The following is a 20,581-nucleotide window of genomic DNA, read 5'->3' as shown; positions in this document are numbered from 1 at the left end:
GTATTAAATCAATGACTTGTGTGAGAATGAATGCTTGCTTAAAAAAACGAGATATTATTTATAGCCATGTCAGCCATGAGGTGTTAATTAGCTTTAACTCTTACTCAACAGTGACATGAGAGTTAAAAACTGTTTTCTGATCCAGAAGCTGTAAAAAAAAGCAGCTACATAATGTTTTTTTATTAATACACTGAGCCATTGAATCAGTAAGAACAGCCACTGCTTCTGTTTTGTGGTCCTATTCAGCTGGCTTCATAGTTAGGGAATAACGTATTTTTTAGTGTGAAACTGTATCTCTTTTATGTTTGGTTGTTTTTTGTTTTGTTTTTTTTCTTCAGGGCCAAGCAGTGATAATTCTCCCGTTCTTCACTAATTTGACAGGAGAAAAGCTTAATGACCTTAAGAATGCTCTGGATCAACTTGTAGCTTTCAGTTTTCCCATGAGGTCTGATGAGTTTCCCAAAGGAACCTTGAAGCACAATAACTATGTAGACTGCACTAAGAAGGTCAGTGCTTTTAATGAATGTGTAATTAAAAGCCAGAGTCAACTGTGTCTGGAAACAAGTGTTTCACAGGATCTGGAGTTAAAGAGAGAGATTCTTGGTTCACATGAGGAGATCAACTTTCATGTTTCTGGGTTATGTCTATATGCAGAAATTGAATCTACAGAAGCACATTCAATAAGCAGATACTTCTGGTGCTTCTGCTTTTGATCAGTATTAAAAAATCATTACATCATTAGATTGAAGTGATTTGATCCATTCTGGCTTTTCATGTTATATGTTACTGCTTCTTCAGTTTTTAGATGCATTAGAATTGTCTCAGAGTCCAATGCTGTTGCAACTGATGACAGAAATCCTCTGTAGGGACCACAGGCATTTCATGGAGGACTTATTTCAAGCCAGCTTCAAAAGAATTTCCAGAAGGTGGGTTTAGTCCACTGGATTTTGTGTGTGTTCTCATTGAATTTTTGCTGAAGCAAATGTGCTTCTTGTGTTTTATTGTCCTTATAATAATGATGATTTACATGATAAAGTTTTATGTAGTAGTTTTAGTTCAGATTTTGCTTTTGTCTTTATATTTCCAAATTATTTCCGAAGTGTGAACAAGTGACTTCTGTTTCCAGATTACACTTCCAGTGCCTGTGCAAATTTGGAAAGCCTTCTGTAAATAAGCTTGTTTTGAGATAATCCAGTTGAAAATAGCACTTGTTTGTTGTATATTTGCTATCCCTGTATAACCACATGATCATTTAAGTTGATAGTACTTAAATTGACAATAAATTAATTTGTTCAACCTCTTTAAAAATACAACAATGCACTTATTTAATTGAATAATTCCAGGGTGGTAAATTGTAGACTCAAATATGTTCTCTCCACAGAAGAGGTATTCAGTATCTCTTCCAAAACCAACATTCCAATTTTTGGTAGGCTGTTGAGTAGTGACTATTGTGACCTATAATAAGGTCATTACCTTATGACCATATCCCATTTTTGAAATTTTAGCTTTAATAAAATTATGTAGAATACCAGATCATCTAGTACTGGAATGTTTGATAACCACAGTTCTTTTTTTCCTTTGGTTTGCCTACATCTCTCACATATACTGGATATATTTTTTTAGGTTGTTTAGTAAAAAGGAATTGAGAAAGTTAATGTTTGCCTTAGGATTAAATTATTAAAGATACACAAACAAGTTTGCCGTCTCTTGCAGACTAAGAAGCAGAGGTGGGCTTTTTTGGGAGCTGCATAATATTTGGTAGTTCTGCCAAGATCTTGCATGCCTTGTAGGATAACCCAAGAGGGCATGAAGGCAGTCAGTAAAAAAATCTGTATGTCCTAAGGGTGTGAGACATAAGTCTGGTGAAAGAGTTTCCATCTTGAGATTTCCATCTTGTTTAGGGGCACCACTGACAAGCAAGTGATGTTGTTGGACACTGTTCACAAAATGTTCCGAAGTGAGGAACTTCTTTCAAATACTGCCCGCCAAGCATTTGTGGATCGGTCCCTCCTCACTCTCTTGTGGCACTGCAGCTTGGATGCACTGAGAGTATTCTTTGGCAAGATTATAGTAGAGGCTATGGATACCCTTAATTCCAGATTTACAAAGGTATGAATTACGGGGGTTTTTTTATTTAGGGTTAGGGAAGGTCTAAGAAAATGTTGGTGTTGGTATGTACATTTTGCTTAACTTTGAATGAAGCATTGATAAATGCGGTTTGATTTCTAGTTTTCTGTATTCTGGAACAGAAGCCAGGATATATGTGCCAGTTATATAATTTGATTATCACTGATAAACTATTTCTTCCCCAACACATTGTTCCTTTGGAGTTAATGCATGTTTGCATATCTACTGTGTGTAAAAATTGAAGTCTGAATGTTATCTGTATATATCTGAAGGGGTTTGTCAAATGCAAAAAAACCCTTGTAACATGGAAATATAAAAGCTGTGTAAAGTTGTAGCCTGTTACTTCATTGTGGAAGAGGTTTCCAGCCTCCATAATGAAAGCTCTGAAATTAGGTATATTACTTCTAGAGAAATACACCTGTAATCATTGCAAAGGTTCTTCAGCAAGGGATTAGGAGCACAGATCTTCCTTTCTCTAGTTACAAACTTTCTTCCAATTTAAGAGTATAGTTGCATGCAATGATCTTGTTGCCAGTCAGGGTCTCTGCTCTTGCTAAAGTTCTTCATTCCCATGGTTTTGCTGGTGCAGATGTTCACAGGCAGCAGGATGAGCAAGATGCTGAAATCACCAAAGTTTAGTTGTAGTTATTGAAACAAAATGCTAAAACTAAGATCTATGTAGTGTCACCCACACCATTTTCCTTTGCTGTAAATGTTGGCACCAAAATGTGGTTGCATAAAGAAACTCATGAATGACACCAAGAATGATGACAATGTGTGTTTTGCTTACGTGTGTCATGAGGCTAAGCTGTCACTTGGTACTCTGCTTATTTTCCTCCAGTATCCTTATAATAATTTAGGCCAGTTTTAGTTAAGAGAGCTCACCAGGCAAGCATGGGTTGGCACAGTTTTAACAACTGCACTACACAGGAACTCAGAATCTGTCATTCTTTTACTATCAGCTCTTTTCTCTATTTTAGAAGGTAGAAGTAAGCTGAAGGTTGTCTAAGTAGTGGAACTACTTAGAAAGGACAAGAGTCAGGAAGTTCTCTTCTGAGATTCTGCTTCTTTGTTTCTAGTCCCATGAATATACCTTTGAGGCACAAATTACTAAGAAAATGGGGTATTACAAGCTGCTAGAGGTGATGTATGTGCGTCTTTCAAAAGAGGAAGTTTACTCCAAGGACTCTAAAATTAACCAAGCATACCGTGGCTCCATGAGTGTAGAAGGAAATGAACTTACTAAGACACTAATAAAGTAAGTTTATTTTATTTACTTCATGTTTCTGATTAGGATTTGCAAAGTATGCTTTTGTTCAAGGGTAAATATAATCTCTTACATAGCTTTTGATTTTAAATGAAATACACAATACTGAGTTAGCATTGATAGAATTATCTGTAGTGTAAACTACAGTCCTGTGTTACGATAACCTTTGCCTCCTGCTTTTGTACTTTTTTTTTAAAATTTGTTACACTTGTACATTTATTTTACCTTTTCAGTATTATTCTTGGCTTTCAATTTGTGTTTTCACAACTTCAGTTTCAGTATACTCACACTTCTATGTGGAATATGGCTCTGTATTGCAAAATTGCTATTTATATGATTGATGAGAAGATGGCATTGGTTTTTATTTGCATTTCATAATAGAGCAGCATACCCAGTAGGAGTAATTGGCTTGATCATCATTGCAGAGGGGGACAAAAGAGAAGTACTGAATACATATGTTAATTAGAATTATTTAATTTGTTTAATATTCAGAGAAAAAGATAAGATGCCTGAATTGCTGTTTGTTTTGTTTTGATTTTTGTTTTACAATACTATGTCCTATGAGGACTTCAAAGAATTTCTTGATTCTGTGATTTGCAGATCTATAATTGGCTTTGTGCCAAAGGCCTTTAAAAATCACTTATAAACTATTTTCTTCAGCTAATCCATAAAATACCTTAGCATGCATGTCCATTCATAATTTTTTGGCAAAGGACCATGAGAGAAGTTTATTTATGCATCACAACAAACTTTCATCTTATCTGAACATAACCTGTCATCACATTTCTTACATGAAGGACTCCTGTCTAAATACTTGGGGAGGTTTTCTTCGTCATTGCTGAATGGTTCCATTTTGGTTCCATTTACCTGCAGGATACTTGAACAAGTCTGAGGTGGTTTAATCAGATACTGCTTCCTTGAAATTCTGTTGATTCACTGGTCTCTGGTTGGAACCCTTCTTATACTGGTTAATGAAAGACTTCTGATGGTGTTTTCTTGCCTGATTGTGTTTAAGGTCGTGCTATGATGCATTTACAGAGAACATGGCAGGAGAGAGTCAGCTGCTGGAGAAGAGGAGACAGTATCACTGTGCAGCATATAACTGTGCTATTGCTGTCATCAGCTGTGTCTTCACTGAAAGTAAATTTTATCAAGGCTTTCTTTTTTCAGAAAAATCAGAAAAGGTGAGAAGCTTTTGTTGCTATTAGAAGGCTTTTAGAAGCATGACACACAAAGTGATTTTACCTGATGGCAATAAATCAAACAGTGAAAACTGAATGATGTGCAATTATACTAACAAACTACCCAGTGAGGCAATAGAAGGAGTGGTAGCTGATGAAAGTTTTACCAGCTGTTTGGGAATGGGTGAAGTAGTGATTCTGTTTTTCTTCCACTCCCAATCCATTTTCTAAAATAGGAGGAAAAAGCCCCTATTGTTTAACTTCTCCAGCGCTTGGAATATACTTGAATAAGAGAGACTTTCATGCTGTGAATTCTTAAGTAGTTAAGTAGCAAAAATTTTTTTAGAGTACTGATGTAGAAGAAAAAGCATGCCACACTTTCTATCTTATACATTGATCTGTTGAATTTTTTTAAAGAAGAAATAAAATGCGTTCAAAGCAATTGTTACTGTGCATAGCATTATAATTTTGCTATTTCCAAACATGCTTTGGTTTGCAGAACTTGCTGATTTTTGAAAATTTGATAGACCTGAAGCGTCAGTATGCATTTCCTGTTGAAATTGAGGTGAGTGAGATTTCTGGTCTTCACTGTTTCTAACTAAGAAAAGAGTATGACTTCAGTGTACTGGAAGTTACTGAAAACCAGATCAATTCTCACATATGGAGAAAGAGGATACAAAAAAATTGAGTATTTAAAATATGTTTTTCTGAGAGAAATCCAGACCTGACATGTGGAACAGACCTGTAATGCACATAACTTTTAACATACTTCTTAGTGTGCTTACTTTGATAGTGAATGGCTGTTGGATTAAAAAATTCAGTTGTTTCTCTGTAGCATTAATAATAATCATTTACAACATGAAATTTCCATTCATGTCAAATGATTTTAATAATTTTTCAGTATCTCTGTAAATAAAAAGTGTTAATAATTGGTAAATTTTTTTTTAAGTAATTAAGTATTTTTTAAAGATTAAGTAATTAGAACTTTATTTCTGTTTAGGTTCCTCTGGAAAGGAAGAAGCGGTACATTGCTATTAGGAAGGAGGCCAGGGATGCAGGGAATACCAACCAGGGTATGAAAGTCATTTATGGTGATGAAAAAAATGCTTTCTTACCTGTCATATAGTGTTTCTTGATGTGTTCTTCACTGGCTTCTACAGTAGCAGGAACAAATAAAAGTGTCCAATGTATTTCATCTAACAGTCAATTCCCACCTGCCCTCAATTTTTAGTCGGCAGTATAGGCTTGTTTCTTGTAATTACTTTGATTAATGGACTGTTCTTCTTTCCTGTCTAGATGAACCGAAGTATTTGTCTTCTTCATCATACATGATGGATAGCAGTTTGAGTGAGGAAATGAGTCAATTTGATTTTTCTACTGGAGTCCAAGGTTTTTCTTATAGCTCCCAAGATGTTACAGCTAGCAGCACTCGTTTCAGGAGAAAGGTAATTTGGTGACTTATGTGCTGTGAGAAAGAAAAGTTTTAAGCTTTTGAGGAACTGCATGCATTTATTGGGATTGAGAAGAGAAATTTATAGTCTTCTGTATTTTTTCTATCTGAGAATGGGTTCCTCCAGAAGATGAGGGAGGGGACTTGACCTGTTTTCTGTCACTTTTCTTTTTTCCTCTCTCCACTGTCTACAGCTGAAGAAAACTAAGGCCCTATTGGGTTTCTAAAGCTGAGTAGTGTGAGTGAAGTCCAGCCTGATTTGTAAAAAGATGGTTTGTACTGCACTCAGGCACATCCTCTGATGGTTACGTTTTGCTGTTAGGCAGTTGGTTTCCTCATTTCCCTCTTTGTTTGGTCTGTGACAGAACTGGCTGTATCAATTGGATAGAATAAATAATCAAACAATTATTTTTCTTTTTCTGTCGTTGTGGCACCTTGTACTTGCTCTTGGGAGATATTAAATGCTGTTCTTTCAGTGCAGACTTGAGGTTGTGTTCCTTCTGCAATCAAAAGATGTCTCACCAGCAGTAATGCTGATACAACAGATACCTGCTATGAAACAGAAAGCTTGTAAAAAGTGTCATAGATGCTGAGGACACAATCTGTCAAAGTAACTGTTAACATTGGTAAAGACAGCTGCTTCTGTGTTTTAGAGCAAGGGGGTGTTTTAGCTGCAGGGAAGTTAAGCAAGATAGGAAGTACACTTCTAGTTTGCCTAGTAGTGTAATTTCTAACTAAACAATTTTCTTTTGTGATTTACTCTGTGTAGCAAAAGAGAGCTGCTGCAGATGCTGGTCAGTGTGAAACAACACATCTATAAAAATTGAGGTGTTAATATATTCTTTGAGCTATGAAATGAGATAATTTCTATGAGGTTCAGCTTAGCTCCTCCTGCTTTCAGGATTTGCCTGTCCTGGCAGGTAGTAAAGTCAGAGTAACATAAAGTTGACATCTGTTGGCACAAAAAGTAAAGAATGTGCAGATCTGGTGCATGCATTTGGGAGGTGTCTGTTTGAGCAATACATTTGATGTATTCCCAGTTGTACACACTGAGTGTGTAGTCAAATCTAAGCGCAGATAAGATCAGAATGACTCATTGCATGATTGGGTTTTAAAAGAAAACACAGTGCTGTTATTAACCATAGTGACACCTTTTTTTTCTTTTTTTTTTTTTTTTCAGGAGCCCACAGAACACAAGGTCTTAAATGATGAGATGGAACTGGAAATGGATGAATTCAACCAACATGAATGTATGGCTTCTATGATCTCTCTGATTAAACATATGCAGAGGAACCAGATCACACCCAAAGTGGAGGAGGCCAGTATTAACTAAAAACTTGGCGTTTTCCTATTAATGCTACCAGGAAGAGAGAGTCATGATTGAATCCCTTCATTCATTCATTTTTTTGGCTGTATTATAGAGAAACCTGTGTCGTTTGAGCTTGGGGCTTTTTGGCTTGGTAGGCCTGTTGGGTGTGAGAAGTGATTTGATTTTTGCTCATCTGTTCAAAATTTCAGGGTACAGCTCCAGTAGACCTTCCTCTTTGGATGAAATTTCTTCATGGCAAATTAGGAAACCCATCAGTACCATTAAATATTCGCCTCTTCATAGCAAAACTTATTGTTAATACTGAGGATGTGAGTAATTTTTATTCATAATATGAAATGTGTAACTCTTGCAGGGTAAAATATTTCAGCAGGTGAGACCTTTGGGGCATTCAAGTTGAATAGTTTGCTGTGATAAAAGGGAGTGCATTTATGGCCCAATATTCCAGACAATTCCAAGTATTTTGAATGTAGTATTAATACTTTTTCTCTCATATTCTGCTTCTTTAAGTAGAGGGTGTCCACAATATGTATCTTCTGGAAACCACAAGTAATATATTCATTGATACTAGGCAAGAGGTGGGCCTGATTATACTTTCCATCTTCACAGAAGCAAATACAGAGTTTTGTTAGTGGACACGGATGAGTCCTTTAGAAACACTTGGAGCTAAATGGTGTTCTTGTTGCAGAAAGTTACTAAGATATCATAATGTGTGTTTGCTTGAGAAGCAACATTTGCTAGCTCTCATTCTTGGGTAAAACATTTTCAACCTGCTATATACAATGATTTTAAAGTATAATGGTTCTGTCTGGAATATTCCAGAAATACTGAATTTCAGAATTATTTCAAGAACTTTTATTTCTGTTTAATGCTACTTTCTTAGTAAAGCTGTCTGAAATGGAAGGGTAGATGAATGACATGCTCTCTCAAATCCTTTCCAGACAGATATTCTAAGGTAGAGCCATACTGTCTGTGCTCTAGTGAAATAATTCACTTTCTGTGGTTAAAGGTTTCTAAACAAAAGTGAGAAATGTAGTTATGGATACTTTTTGTTTTAAAATGTTTATGGTTTTTCGCTCAGGGTTTGAGCAAAGTCCTAAAGAGGTTGGTTGAGCAGTCTTACCACTAATGTTCGTTTAACAACAGGTTTCTAAATAGTTGGGTAATTTGTCCTTTGTCTTTGATTCTCCATAGGTATTCCGGCCTTATGCGAAGCACTGGCTTGGGCCATTGCTGCAGCTTGTTGTTTCTGGAAATAATGGAGGGGAAGGGATTCATTACATGGTAGTGGAAATAGTAGTTACAATCCTTTCCTGGACAAGTGTAGCCACTCCCAAAGTAAGGAACTGTGAAATTACTTTTTATTGTTGTTGTGACTGTTTGGTAAAGAATGACTGAGTTTGTTTTTATGCTCTGAAATAATTTTATACATCAGTCCACTTTTACATTTTACAATTCTTCTACATATTAACTTCAAACATAACTTGTTTACTTACTTGCTTTCCTAAAACAGTATATGTCTTCTCGGAGTCACTATGTTTATTTTTGATCCTGGTTTTTCTAGGGGAATATTAAGGATGAGATTTTGGCTAACAGATTGCTTGAATTCTTAATGAAGAATGCCTTTCACCCAAAAAGAGCTGTGTTCAGGCACAATCTGGAAATCATAAAGACAGTTATAGAGTGTTGGAAGAGCTGTCTCTCCATACCTTACAGGTAAACATTTGGACAATTGCTTTCCTTTATCAATATTTCAAAAATATAAGTGAAGGGTATCAAAGGACATGGGAAGGTAAATTAGGTAAATTCAGCTGCAATAGTAAACTTTTTGTCCCTACAGTGAACAGCAGAAGTTCAGAACCAAACTTTCTAAAGATTGTAAATTGATTTGAAAAACAACAAGGAGAGAGAGATGGGAAAACATGTAAATGATTATAGCAGCAGCAACAAAAGCAGGAGTAATTTCTGAAAAAAACATTATTATTTGAAGTTTTGAGTGTTATCACTGAATGTTGGTGCAGTCTTATTAAGACTTGTGCTATCTGCCGTGCTTGTGAACATGTCAAGCATTTGTGTGGGCTTACAGTCTCTTTTCAGCTGTTTTGGTGTGCGTTTCTTTGCAAAGACTTCTTCATTGAACCTAAATATATACTGCTGACAGTATCCCTTTGATGGGTTGTATGTGTGCATACACATCCCTGTATACAAAGAGAGTGAGTCACTTATGGTGTCTCTGTTTTGGGGCTTTCATGTATATCATTGCTTTTGTGTTTTTATCCAACAGTTTAATATTTCAAAAGTTTTCTAGTGGAGACCCTGATACAAAGGATAATTCAGTGGGAATTCAGCTGCTGGGAATTGTTCTTGCTAACAATTTGCCACCCTTTGACCCAAAGTGTGAAATAGATCGTGTCAGGTGAGAAACGCAGTTTTTTGTGAATGATCTTGAAAAAAATCTTAAGCCAAAGACAACAACTTTAATTTGTCAACAGGAGTTATGGGAGCTTGTTCTTTGGAATCCTTTGCTATCATGTGGCAAATAATATCTATATATAAAGTAATATTTTCCTATCTAAAAATTGCAGACCACATTTATTTTGGAAAGTATCTAGAAGGTTCTATGCTTTTTACAGTGGGTGCCAGGGTTGCAGTTTTGTGGAAATTCATAGTCAGGAATTGCTAAAGCAGAGATTTGAGACACTGCAAGTGGAAAATGCATGTTGTACTGTATTCAGCTCTTCTGAAAGCAGTCACTATGACTGTTTTTGCTTCAGTTTAAATTTGTGTGCTGGAGTAGTGGCTTACAGCAGGTCTGTCTTTTGTGCTAGGTATTTTCAAGCTTTGACCAGCAACATGGGCTTACTAAAGTATAAAGAAGTTTATGCAGCTGCAGCAGAAGTTTTGGGACTTGCTCTTCAATACATTGCTGAGAGAGAAAATGTAAGTGAATTGTATTTTGTGTTTGACCTTTCCTGTCTTAATTTTATATTAATCTTTTATATGACTACTCAATTCAGATCCAAAAATGAATGTATTCAAAACTCAGCAGTCTTTATCCAAGAGGATAATTAAAAATTCAAACTACTAACTCAACAGGAAAGGAATTTGAGGGCAGACTGCGTGCAGAGTTTTTGCCTTGCTCTTTTGGAGCTGACAGTGAATGCTCTCTTTCTGAGGCTTTGTTCAGCTTTTGCCAGCCAACAACACTAGTACAGTATGTTTTAAAGTTGGGGGGTTTTTAAGAGGAAAAGAAAAGCAGGTTGGGAGGTTTGGAACTACCTTTTGAATAACTGTATCTGAGACCAGGTATTTTATAGGTAGTGGATAAGATGAATGCAAAACTGTTACCAAATCCTACAGTGCTAGAACTGAGGGATTGTGCTTGATGATCACAGAAGTCAGTTTGAGACATATGCTAGAAATACTTCTCTGCACAATAGTTCAGGAACTTCTGGAGTTTGGTGCCAGAAGAGGTGCTGGGGTAAGCAGATCAGCACGTTCAAAGCGAAATTTGGTAAATTCATGCACAAAAAATGGCAGGGACAGGTTCTAAATACAGTAGACATCAATGTACACTCAAAAGATCATTAATCTAATGACAGATGTTTGTTGGATTGTATAAGAGAAAAGGAGGACAAAACACAGCCAGGGTCATGTGTGCCCCCTAAATATAATTCTGTAACTGCTATTGGAGACAAAAACACCAAGTTGTTGGCTAAGTGGAGTATTAGCCTGACCTTGTAGGTTATTCTTCCTTCTCTCCTTATTATCCTTGCTTCTTTCCCCATTTAATTGCATTCTGGTTGTGCTTTCACAGCTTTAGAGCATATTTCATAACTCTTCATTAAGTCTTTCTCAATCTTTCAAGTTCCATTATAAGCAGTATTTTGAATAAATGAGCAAAGATGGTGTAAGTTTTATTCTGAACAAGGCTTATTCCTTTGGTGTAAGTTACAGGTTGCCGGTTGTTTTTCACCTTTTTACTCAAAATGTCTGATTTTTTTATATTCATTAGTTGGAAATCTTCTCTACTGAATGAGAAGCTGTTTATTATTTATATAAGCACACTAAGCAATTTGTACTACACAATTAAGGTGTTCCAAACCAAGGAAAGGAAGCTCACAAATAGGTTTCTTAAGTAGCAGTCATATGTTTTAGCCAGGCAGAGCTGTAAAGGACCCATGAAGCACCATAAAGGTTAAGATGAGTTGGCTGGCTCTTGCCTAGAGAAATGTACAAGAATCAAACAGTATAGCACTAAAACCATGTTTCATTAAGGTGGCTATGATTTTCATGGGTTTCCTGGTCTTACTGTCTTTCTCCTTTTCAGATACTTGAAGATCCAGTTTATGATTGTGTTATAAAACAACTGAAGCATCATCAGAACACACAACATGATAAGTTTATTCAGTGCTTGAATAAAGTTGTTAAGAATTTTCCACCTCTTGCTGACAGGTATGTCATGATTTATGTGGTATGTTGACTGTAAATCTAGAGGAATAATAGAGAATAACTTGCTTTTCTTTGTGGGCTTCTGGTTATGTTAAGGTTTATGAATGCAGTATTCTTTTTGATACCCAAACTTCATGGTGTGATGAAAACCTATTGTCTGGAAGTAATAATGTGCCGGGCTGAAGAAGTTCCTGATCTCCACTTGCAGTTAAAAAGTAAAGACTTTATCCAGATCATGAATCATAGGTAAGTCGTCATGTGATTATGATGGTAGTTCAAGTTTCTTGATAACATTTTCTATGCTGCCCACAACATTTTTACATTCAGAAGCATTTACAATTCACCTTACTTTTTGGTCATTGTTACCCAAATTTGAACTAATGTAATCTGGGAGTTAAGATGGTTAGCTCATTGTGAAAAACAAACAAACACCTCTAAAATAGCCTTAGGGTGAAACACCAGTGTGATGTCAGTTTCTGTAGTTTGTATTAGTTTACTTGTATTCTTACTCTTAGGCTGCGTGCAGAAGTATTTACCTAAAACCCTTTATGCAAAACTAAATATTGTTAAAACATAAACTGATCTTCTGGTTCTGTATGTAGCAGTGATAAGAAAAGCAATGTAACTGGGCTTTTTTTTTCCTCTCTTCTTTTAGGGATGATGAAAGACAAAGGGTTTGTTTGGATATAGTGTACAAGATGCTGTCTAAATTAAAACCGCTAGAACTTAAAGAGCTTCTGCCTGGAGTGACAGGGTTCATTTCTCACCCTTCTGTAATATGTCGACAGCGCATGTATGATATCCTGATGTGGATTTATGATAATTACAGGTACGTGTTCACTGCACATGTTGTCTTTCAGTGGTTTGTCACAGGCAGAGTGAAAGTGTTTGTAACAGTCTTCCAACTTTTTGTCCCTCAGTGAGGGATTTTTCCAGTTGTCAGAAGAATAGAGTCTGTGATTTGCCTAACTGGCTCTGACCTTTGGTGACAATTTTGTAATTTCCAGTAAGGGATAAATACTTGGACTAGAACTAGGATTTTGCATCACCACAGCAGGATGGCATAAGAGGTCTTAACTTTGATGCTCCAGCTTTTTTTCTTCTTGCTGGAATTTGTAACTAGTGAAGATTATGCGTTAAAGAACTTTGTTTTTAGCTAGAAGGTAGATTAAGGCACATGGGCATGGTCTGGATCCCTTAGATCTGGTAGATCTTAGATGGTCTTTCTGTTTGACCCCTTAAAATAGGGAACAGGCACATACTCAGTTTGACAAGTGGGTTGCTGTTGAATTATCTGACTTAGTTGGGTTTTATGTGCTTTTTCCCAAAATAACTCTTTGAATGGACGTTTCTTGCGAAGAAAAAGTACAGTCAATCTTTGCTCCAGCATCACTTCTGAAAAGCATTCTCTGCCTGTTTTTCAGATTCAACTTTGCAAGCTTCATAATAAATACCTAACATATTAATTAGCTTATTAGATAATTTATTTTATTAGTAGTGAAGATATAAGGCATTTTTGGCTAGGAAAACCTCATGTTATGTTGTTATGCCAAGTTGAGATTTTTATCAGAGGGGATATTCCTCCTTTTTGTCCCACTATCCTCATCTTCTTATTTTGCTATGGATTATATGAGAGAAGTCCTTAAGAGATATTTTTCTCCCACCATCAGTGATTCAGAAAGTCAAGCAGATGATGATTCTCAGGAAATACTCAAAATGGCAAAAGAAATGCTGCTTCAAGGACTGATTGATGAGAATGCTGAACTGCAGTGAGTAAAGAGTGCTGTGATAACTGTCTGAAATAAAAAACTTCAATTTCTCTTACTTTGTTTATAGCAAAAGAGTTGATCCTTAGAGGTTTTTTTTAAGTTTGTCAATATAAAAGAGTATCACTGAGATAATACCATTTCCTTTTCTTCCAATAAGTTAATTTATTAAAATTTGTCCCATGGTGTTACACCAAGTATAAGTAAAGCATTTGAATGAATTTCTAAGCCATGGCAATGTTGCTTCATTATGTTAAGCCTAATTCTGCATTGATGTTCTAGAGTTTTAGAAATTATTTTGATGAAGCAAAAGATGAAAGAGGAGATCTTGGTGTTTCTCCATCCATAGCACTTCACAGAAGGAAAAAACTTGACAGAAGTAATTTTTTCAGAGTAAACCTTTTATATGAGGCACAGAACATGGTAGATGAATGAGGAATTCAGTGTAATTCAATGGAAGATTAATGTATGAAAGTATTAGTTTAAGGCCTTAACAGCTTATTGTTTTGGAGTTTTTTGCTCGTGGGTTTGGGTTTTTTTTCCCTTTTTAACTTGGCTTTTTTAGAAGTCAGGGGAGGGGGGTGTTTCTATTTGAAAATAACCAAGAATAACTTTTATTCTTTGCCTTTACAGGTTAATTGTTAGGAATTTTTGGAGTCATGAAACAAGGTTGCCTACAAATACTCTTGACCGCGTGCTGTCATTGTTAAATTCTTTCTATTCCACCAAGATTGAAACGCATTACTTGAGTCTAATCACAAATTTTCTGCTTGAAATGACTAGCAAGAGCCCAGATTATTCCAGAAAAATATTTGAGCATCCACTGTCTGAATGCAAATTTCAGGTGAATTGTACTGTTTTGTCCTGTATGAGACTATGTAACAAATTCTGCTCTTTAATGTAGTTACTACTTAGAAAAGAATGGCATAATGGAGATTCTTCATAGCGTTTTGTGCTCCAAAGTTAACTGGTGCAGCAGTTATGAGTTGTGCACAGTATCAGAAGTTTGATGATTTTGTGGGGGCAGTAATTGTAATTTCTTTTTAAAAAATTAAAATAATGTACTAAGATTAGCTGATTTGTAGAGTACTGAAATGCTAAAAAAAAAAAGGGGTAGCAGAGAGAAGCAGCATCAACTGGAGAAATACTGTCAAGAAACAGGAATACTGGTGCAAGAGCTGTAAATCAGTCCTCAGCTGACCAGTCTAAGTTAATGCGCTTTTATTACTGAGCTGTGGAAACCACTTTGTGGTTTGTTGGGGTTACTTTTATATGTAGTCAAGTTCTGCCCCTATACTTGGGAGGGTGTTTTGATTTCTGAAATGTAATTTCTGCTGTCCTGCTCAATGAATAAATGCAGAAAGCCTCCATCTTTATTGTTCTACTTAAAATCTTTCTTTGTTCATAGGACTTTGTAGTGGATTCCAGCTGGCGTTACCGAAGCACTGTGCTCACACCAATGTTTGTGGAGACTCAGGCTTCTCCAAGTACCCACAAGAATTTGTCACAGGACAGATCCCTTTCTCCTTCTGGGTCAGTCCATGGGCAAGTGAGGGCTACCCAAAGGCAATATGAATTTACACCTACACAGCATGGCAGTAAGTCCAGAACAGTGTTTTCTGAAGTGTTCTTTTTTGCTGTAGGAATGATGTAATTTCTGTAGCATATGATTTTTTAATGTAAAAGTGTAAATATCTTTAGTATTTTGTTTTCCAGGGGGTTTTTTTTGGTGTGATATGGGAAAAAAATCACATTTTTATTAGTCTCATACGTATTTTATATTGTGCCTAATGTAAAAGAAATGCTGTCTTGCCTAGCAGCTTGAAATTTGTTCTGCCCTTAAACACTAGGAAATTATATTTTTGGGAGAGAAAAAATACCTGGCTCAGAGGTGTTTTCACTTTGTTTATGTCTGAGTATGTTACAGCTTTTTGGCAATTTCTTGTTACAGGTGGTAGAAGTTCTTTTAATTGGCTAACTGGAAGTAGCATTGACACGTTGGCAGAGTATGCAGTTCCTTCATCCTCTGAATCCCTGTCTTCATCCATGCTGTTGGTTAGCAAAAGGACTGAAAAATTTAAACAAACAACCTTTAAACCAGTGGGGCCAGATTTCGGGAAAAAAAGGTTGGGTTTTCCTGGAGATGAAGTGGACAGCAAAACTAAAGGTCTGTAAGCCTTACTGTGCAATTTCCGTGCAATTAGTACACTTTTATAAACCATCCTTGTCAGTTATTTGGCTAGCAGTCCATTGTCTTTGAGACAGTCCAATCGAGGTTCACCTTGAGAGATTTTTGTTTCCAGGAGTATGTGATGACACACAATGTGTGACACAAAGCTAGGATTGTGCTAGGAATTATAGAATTATATATTGCTCATTGAAAGAACTGGCTGGATGAGAAACCAGTCAGTGTCATCTCTGCATTCCTGCCCCTCCCTAAGAGGATCACAGCATGAATATCAGACAGTTCTGACCCTTCTTTTTAAAGATTTTTAAATTTAACTCTTTAAAGAAGAGATCTCTAAATGTATTTTCTAAACAATTTCATGTGTGCTGACTTGATCTCCAACATTTTGCAATCTGTCATTAGAAGTCCTTGCTTTTTTATGAGAAAGCTCCTTCTTCCACCCAGTCAATAAGTGAAAAATATCAGTACTGCTCTGAAGTGACTTGGGATCCTTCTCCCTCTTTAACCATTGTCTACTTTGTCATTAAAATTTTGACAGAAAGGATGATATTAGGAGTTCAGGCATTGAGCTATAAAAATCAGTCTTTTCAGTACCTGAGATGTGTTTCAAGGCAGTTATGAATAATGGACTGTAGTTCATGCAGAACTACAGAAATAGAGAGGTCAGTCTACCTTCTAGTTAGTCCCTGGTCTTCCAGCCTGGAAAACATCAGTTACAGTGGTTTGTTTTTGTTTGCTCACTCTCCTTTTCTAGGAAGTGGACTGAGCTGACAGTCAGTTAAGTGGCCTTTTCCCATGACTGTCCTGAGCAGGAGTGGATCCAGTGGCAGTTCTGTAATTGTACTTAAAAAATACAGTACAATATTCTTACTACACAATATCTTGATATCTTTTAGCACCTCTTTTATTTAGGGAGTTATATACTTTCGGGAATATAGTGCAAATGCTATACATGCCTTTGAGAGCTTAAACAAATCTGACATATAGGACATATTTCTTCATGAATTTTAGGGTCTTTCCCTGTACAATAGTTTGATCTTTATACCTCATCCATGCACTTAAAGTCTCTATATAAATGCTTATTACCTCTTCTCTCTATTGTCTCTATAAATGCTTATTATCTGCTTTTTAAGAGCAACTTAATTTTTTATTATTGGCTAGCTTGTTGAAAGGCCTTGTATTTACTTGTAAGTAAATACAAAGATTATGGTTTTTTTATATGATGCTTCTGCCTTAAATCTAAAAGGAAAAGCTGTGGACATAATCATATGTTCCTTAGGTATAGAAGAACGAGCAGAAATTCTAAGACTGCGGAGACGTTTCTTGAAGGACCAAGACAAACTCAGTCTGATTTATGCCAGAAAAAGTCTGGCTGAACAGAAAAGAGAAAAGGTTAGTCAATCCAAATGGGTTTAAAACTTCAAGTCTCAATGCATTTGCAATCTTGTACTTCATCTCTTGTAGTAACTTTGGGAAGAAAGGGTAGGTGTAAGGTACTTTAAGTAGTGCTAAAGTGTAAAGTGCTTTAAGCACTTTAGAAGGTTTAATTTGGAAATAATGCTATTTATGGCCCTAAAGCTAAATGATGTTACTTAGCATGGGTGAGAAAGGAGGTGGAGGATAACACTTCCAGCCTACCACTTAAAGTGCATGAAATGATTTTATGTGCTGGGAGTCCCTAACAGTTATTGGGAAGCCCTTTACAATTGTCATTCTGGAAACTAGGGACCTTAGAGCTACAATACACTGCAGAAATTGTTGGAGAAACATTATCCAGTGTCTGAAGGTGAACTCAAAAGTGTGATGCAGCTGATGGACTGTCCAGAACTGGTTTGAACTTTTAACCTGAAGGAATGTCAGTAATAATCATTTGTTGAGTGTTTCTCAAGGCCAGAAACCTACTACTTTGTGGGTTTTCTGGTTGTGTTATGTACTTACAATAAATCTAAGTGTTTTTAAGCTCACTAGCAGTTTTTCAGAGGTTCCTGTTACTAAAAATAGCACACATTATTGTAAAAAAATGATAGCATTTAGTCGCAAGAGCAGGAATCCAGGATTGAGAGCTACCAGTTTGAGACACTCCTGTAATACTCTGCAGATGCAGACAACTGTGTAAACAGAACTTATGTCTGGAAGAACCACACAAATATCTATTTTAGCCCATTTTTGTTTACTTGCAGGCTAAAGCTACCATTTCCTCCCACCGTACAAGAGAGAACCTGTAAATGCGTTCTGTATGGAAGTCCAAAATACAACCAATGAAATCCCCTATCTTTTAAGCACTTCCAGTGATGGTGTTTTCTCCACTTCTGTGGGAGGCTTGTTCCAATGCCTGACCACTCTTCAGTGAAATTTTTTTCATAATATCTAATTTAAACCTCTCTCCTGGCACAGCGTGAGGCCATTTCCTAACTTTTTTTTTTACATGATTAATGCATTTCAGGAGATTAAATCTGAGCTGAAGATGAAGTATGATGCCCAGGTTATTTTGTACAGAAGTTACCGAGTGGGAGACCTTCCTGACATCCAGATTGAATACTGCAGTCTCATTGCCCCTCTGCAGGGCCTTGCCCAGGTCTGTCTGCTTCTCAGAGGTCACTTGTGAAGTTTTCTGGTCCTGTAGGGAAAGTGTCAGGTAGCTGGGCAACCACTTTGAAAATTGATTTGTAGTTTTGCAGTCAACCACTGTGATACACATTTGCAGTCAACCACTGTGATCCACATTAAAGGACTCTGTTTTGAGGGAGTGTTTCTCCTACCCCTGTGCTGGTGCAGTGTTCAGAGAAGAGGCTTTGTTGCTTGCCTCACCTCAGCAGTTGAGAACTGGATGCATCAGCTGTTGTCCATTTCCTGCAGGTTCTTCTGCTTGAGAAACAGACGGTGGTCTCTGCAGACATTATTGCAAAGGACATCTCACTGTTCAGCAGCCATTTCTCTTCTATTGTATGTCTCTAATAGACTTGTAAAAATACAAATGAATTCAGTGTAAGACTGGACTCAGACTGCTCAGTAAAGCTGATCTAATATTCCTTTTCCTACATGAGAGTGATAGAAACTACAGACTGAAGTGAACAGTAAACTGAATCCCATTTTACAGTCTTTGGGAAGTCACAGTCTTCTTGATTACCTTTGTGTTTCATTACTTTTGATAGTCCCTTATCTCTCTGTAAAGGACAGAAGTAGCACAGTCACGAGTACTGTGAGTAGCATTAGATAGAGTTAGACCAAATTCCAGACCCATGATAGACCAAGATGCATAGGATTATGTTACACACACAAGTGTGTTTCTGGATTGAAAAAAAAAAAAAAAGCCTTTAAATCTCAGATTAAACTGTCTGTCTGTACAGACAGTCTGTGTCTCTGTTAGCTGCCTCAATTTTTAGGACCAGGTCTCCTCACACATTGATGTCTTTTTTTATTTACTAAAACTCACTTCATGGACTGTGGTGTCCCTGACATGATACTGGGTGTCTGCTTCCTGTAATGGGAGTTGTGAGTATGTGAAAATTGAAAATTCCACCCTCTCCCCTGACACTCTGGCTGAAAATTTGCATTGCCTTAAAGTTTCTTTAAGTAGAAGAATTCAAATGGTGTTTGAAGGGGTAGTACAGTAATTCCCAGCACAGGTGAGATGCATGCCAGTTTAAATAGTCATTCCCAAAGAGTGTCTAGGGATTAGGTACAGGGTGGGTCATATCTTTTAATTTTATTTGACAATCTGTTGTGTCACAGCAAAGTTCAGTGACCTTACTGTTTTTTATTGTAATTCACAGAAAGATCCGACATTTGCCAAGCAACTTTTCAGCAGTTTGTTTAGTGGAATTTTTCATGAGGTAAAAAAATCTAAAAACCCTTCTGAGAAAAACACCATTGTCCAGAAGCTGCTGAGTGACTTCAATAATTTCCTCAGTATGAGCCTGTCATACTTTCCACCCTTCATTGCGTGCATCCAGGTAAATCCCGATACATGGCATGAAAGTAACTGGATATAATGTCTCTGAATGTGTGATAAACCCAGGGTAGTGAAGGTCAAACACTGTCAATGAAGTTGAGACAGAGATGGAAGGAGAATTTTAACCAAATGGGTATTTCAAGTGGCACTTAAGGTGAACAAGGTAGGCCATACCTCTGAACTGATTTTTCAAGGTTTCTAGATTTCAGATCTCCTCAGTTTGAGTCACCTTTTAATGTTTTAATTGCATCAGTAACAAGAAGAGGTTTGATTACAAATGAAAGCTATTTCAATTGAAGTGGGAATTGAGAACAATTGAAAGGGTTATGTGGGTGTTGTGCTTATCTTCCTGTTTCTGGGAAGTGCTTACTGAGGAATTCTTTGATGTCTTGAGGATATCAGTAGCTGTCAGACTGTTTGTTGTTAGCCTCTCTTGTTTATTTTTTTTTCAAATTAGTCCCCTGAAGTACTTGTCTGGGGATTTTCAGTAATGAAGGAAGGGCTCACCAGAGGACAAGTGGGTGCACTACAGTTTTTATGGAGAGGAAACGCGAGCTTTTCTGTTATGAGAATATACTGACCTGGAATACATTGTGAATTTCGTCTTTTAACCCAGTTTTCAGGGAGATAACGTTTTCCCAGCACCTGTTAAATACCCACTGTCACTGTATTTAGTGATTCTTATCAACTGTATTGATGTTGTGATTCCTAGCTCTCAAAGGAATCTTTTATTCAGTGACAGCTAATGGTTTCTTATTTGTTATGGAAATTTAAATACTCTGTGACAGTAGGTATCCTTCCAAATACAAGAGAACCATCTAGTTCGAGCTAGCTTTGTAAACAGAGAGAAACTTTGCTTCCTAGTACTTGT

General features: G+C 36.7%; 1 protein-coding gene across 1 annotated transcript in view; it reads left to right on the top strand.

The window, feature by feature from the left end:
• The window catches only part of PRKDC (protein kinase, DNA-activated, catalytic subunit), an 81,859-nt gene that overhangs the window by 34,743 nt on the left and 26,535 nt on the right, over positions 1–20,581 (top strand). The window contains exons 39-62 of the mRNA XM_064385733.1: positions 339–506; positions 799–926; positions 1,902–2,109; positions 3,207–3,385; positions 4,410–4,578; positions 5,075–5,140; positions 5,576–5,648; positions 5,872–6,020; positions 7,206–7,343; positions 7,544–7,663; positions 8,547–8,690; positions 8,917–9,068; positions 9,637–9,768; positions 10,181–10,292; positions 11,683–11,807; positions 11,901–12,050; positions 12,460–12,633; positions 13,475–13,573; positions 14,204–14,414; positions 14,979–15,168; positions 15,522–15,737; positions 17,038–17,150; positions 18,202–18,333; positions 19,532–19,711. Coding sequence (XP_064241803.1) covers positions 339–506; positions 799–926; positions 1,902–2,109; positions 3,207–3,385; positions 4,410–4,578; positions 5,075–5,140; positions 5,576–5,648; positions 5,872–6,020; positions 7,206–7,343; positions 7,544–7,663; positions 8,547–8,690; positions 8,917–9,068; positions 9,637–9,768; positions 10,181–10,292; positions 11,683–11,807; positions 11,901–12,050; positions 12,460–12,633; positions 13,475–13,573; positions 14,204–14,414; positions 14,979–15,168; positions 15,522–15,737; positions 17,038–17,150; positions 18,202–18,333; positions 19,532–19,711 — 3,528 coding nt within the window. The remainder of the gene's footprint in view (positions 1–338; positions 507–798; positions 927–1,901; positions 2,110–3,206; positions 3,386–4,409; positions 4,579–5,074; positions 5,141–5,575; positions 5,649–5,871; positions 6,021–7,205; positions 7,344–7,543; positions 7,664–8,546; positions 8,691–8,916; positions 9,069–9,636; positions 9,769–10,180; positions 10,293–11,682; positions 11,808–11,900; positions 12,051–12,459; positions 12,634–13,474; positions 13,574–14,203; positions 14,415–14,978; positions 15,169–15,521; positions 15,738–17,037; positions 17,151–18,201; positions 18,334–19,531; positions 19,712–20,581) is intronic.

Source organism: Passer domesticus, chromosome 1, assembly GCF_036417665.1.
Source record: "Passer domesticus isolate bPasDom1 chromosome 1, bPasDom1.hap1, whole genome shotgun sequence".
NCBI lineage: Eukaryota > Metazoa > Chordata > Aves > Passeriformes > Passeridae > Passer > Passer domesticus.
The sequence above is the reverse complement of the archived record's forward strand: the minus strand, read 5'-3'. Positions and strand labels throughout refer to the sequence as shown.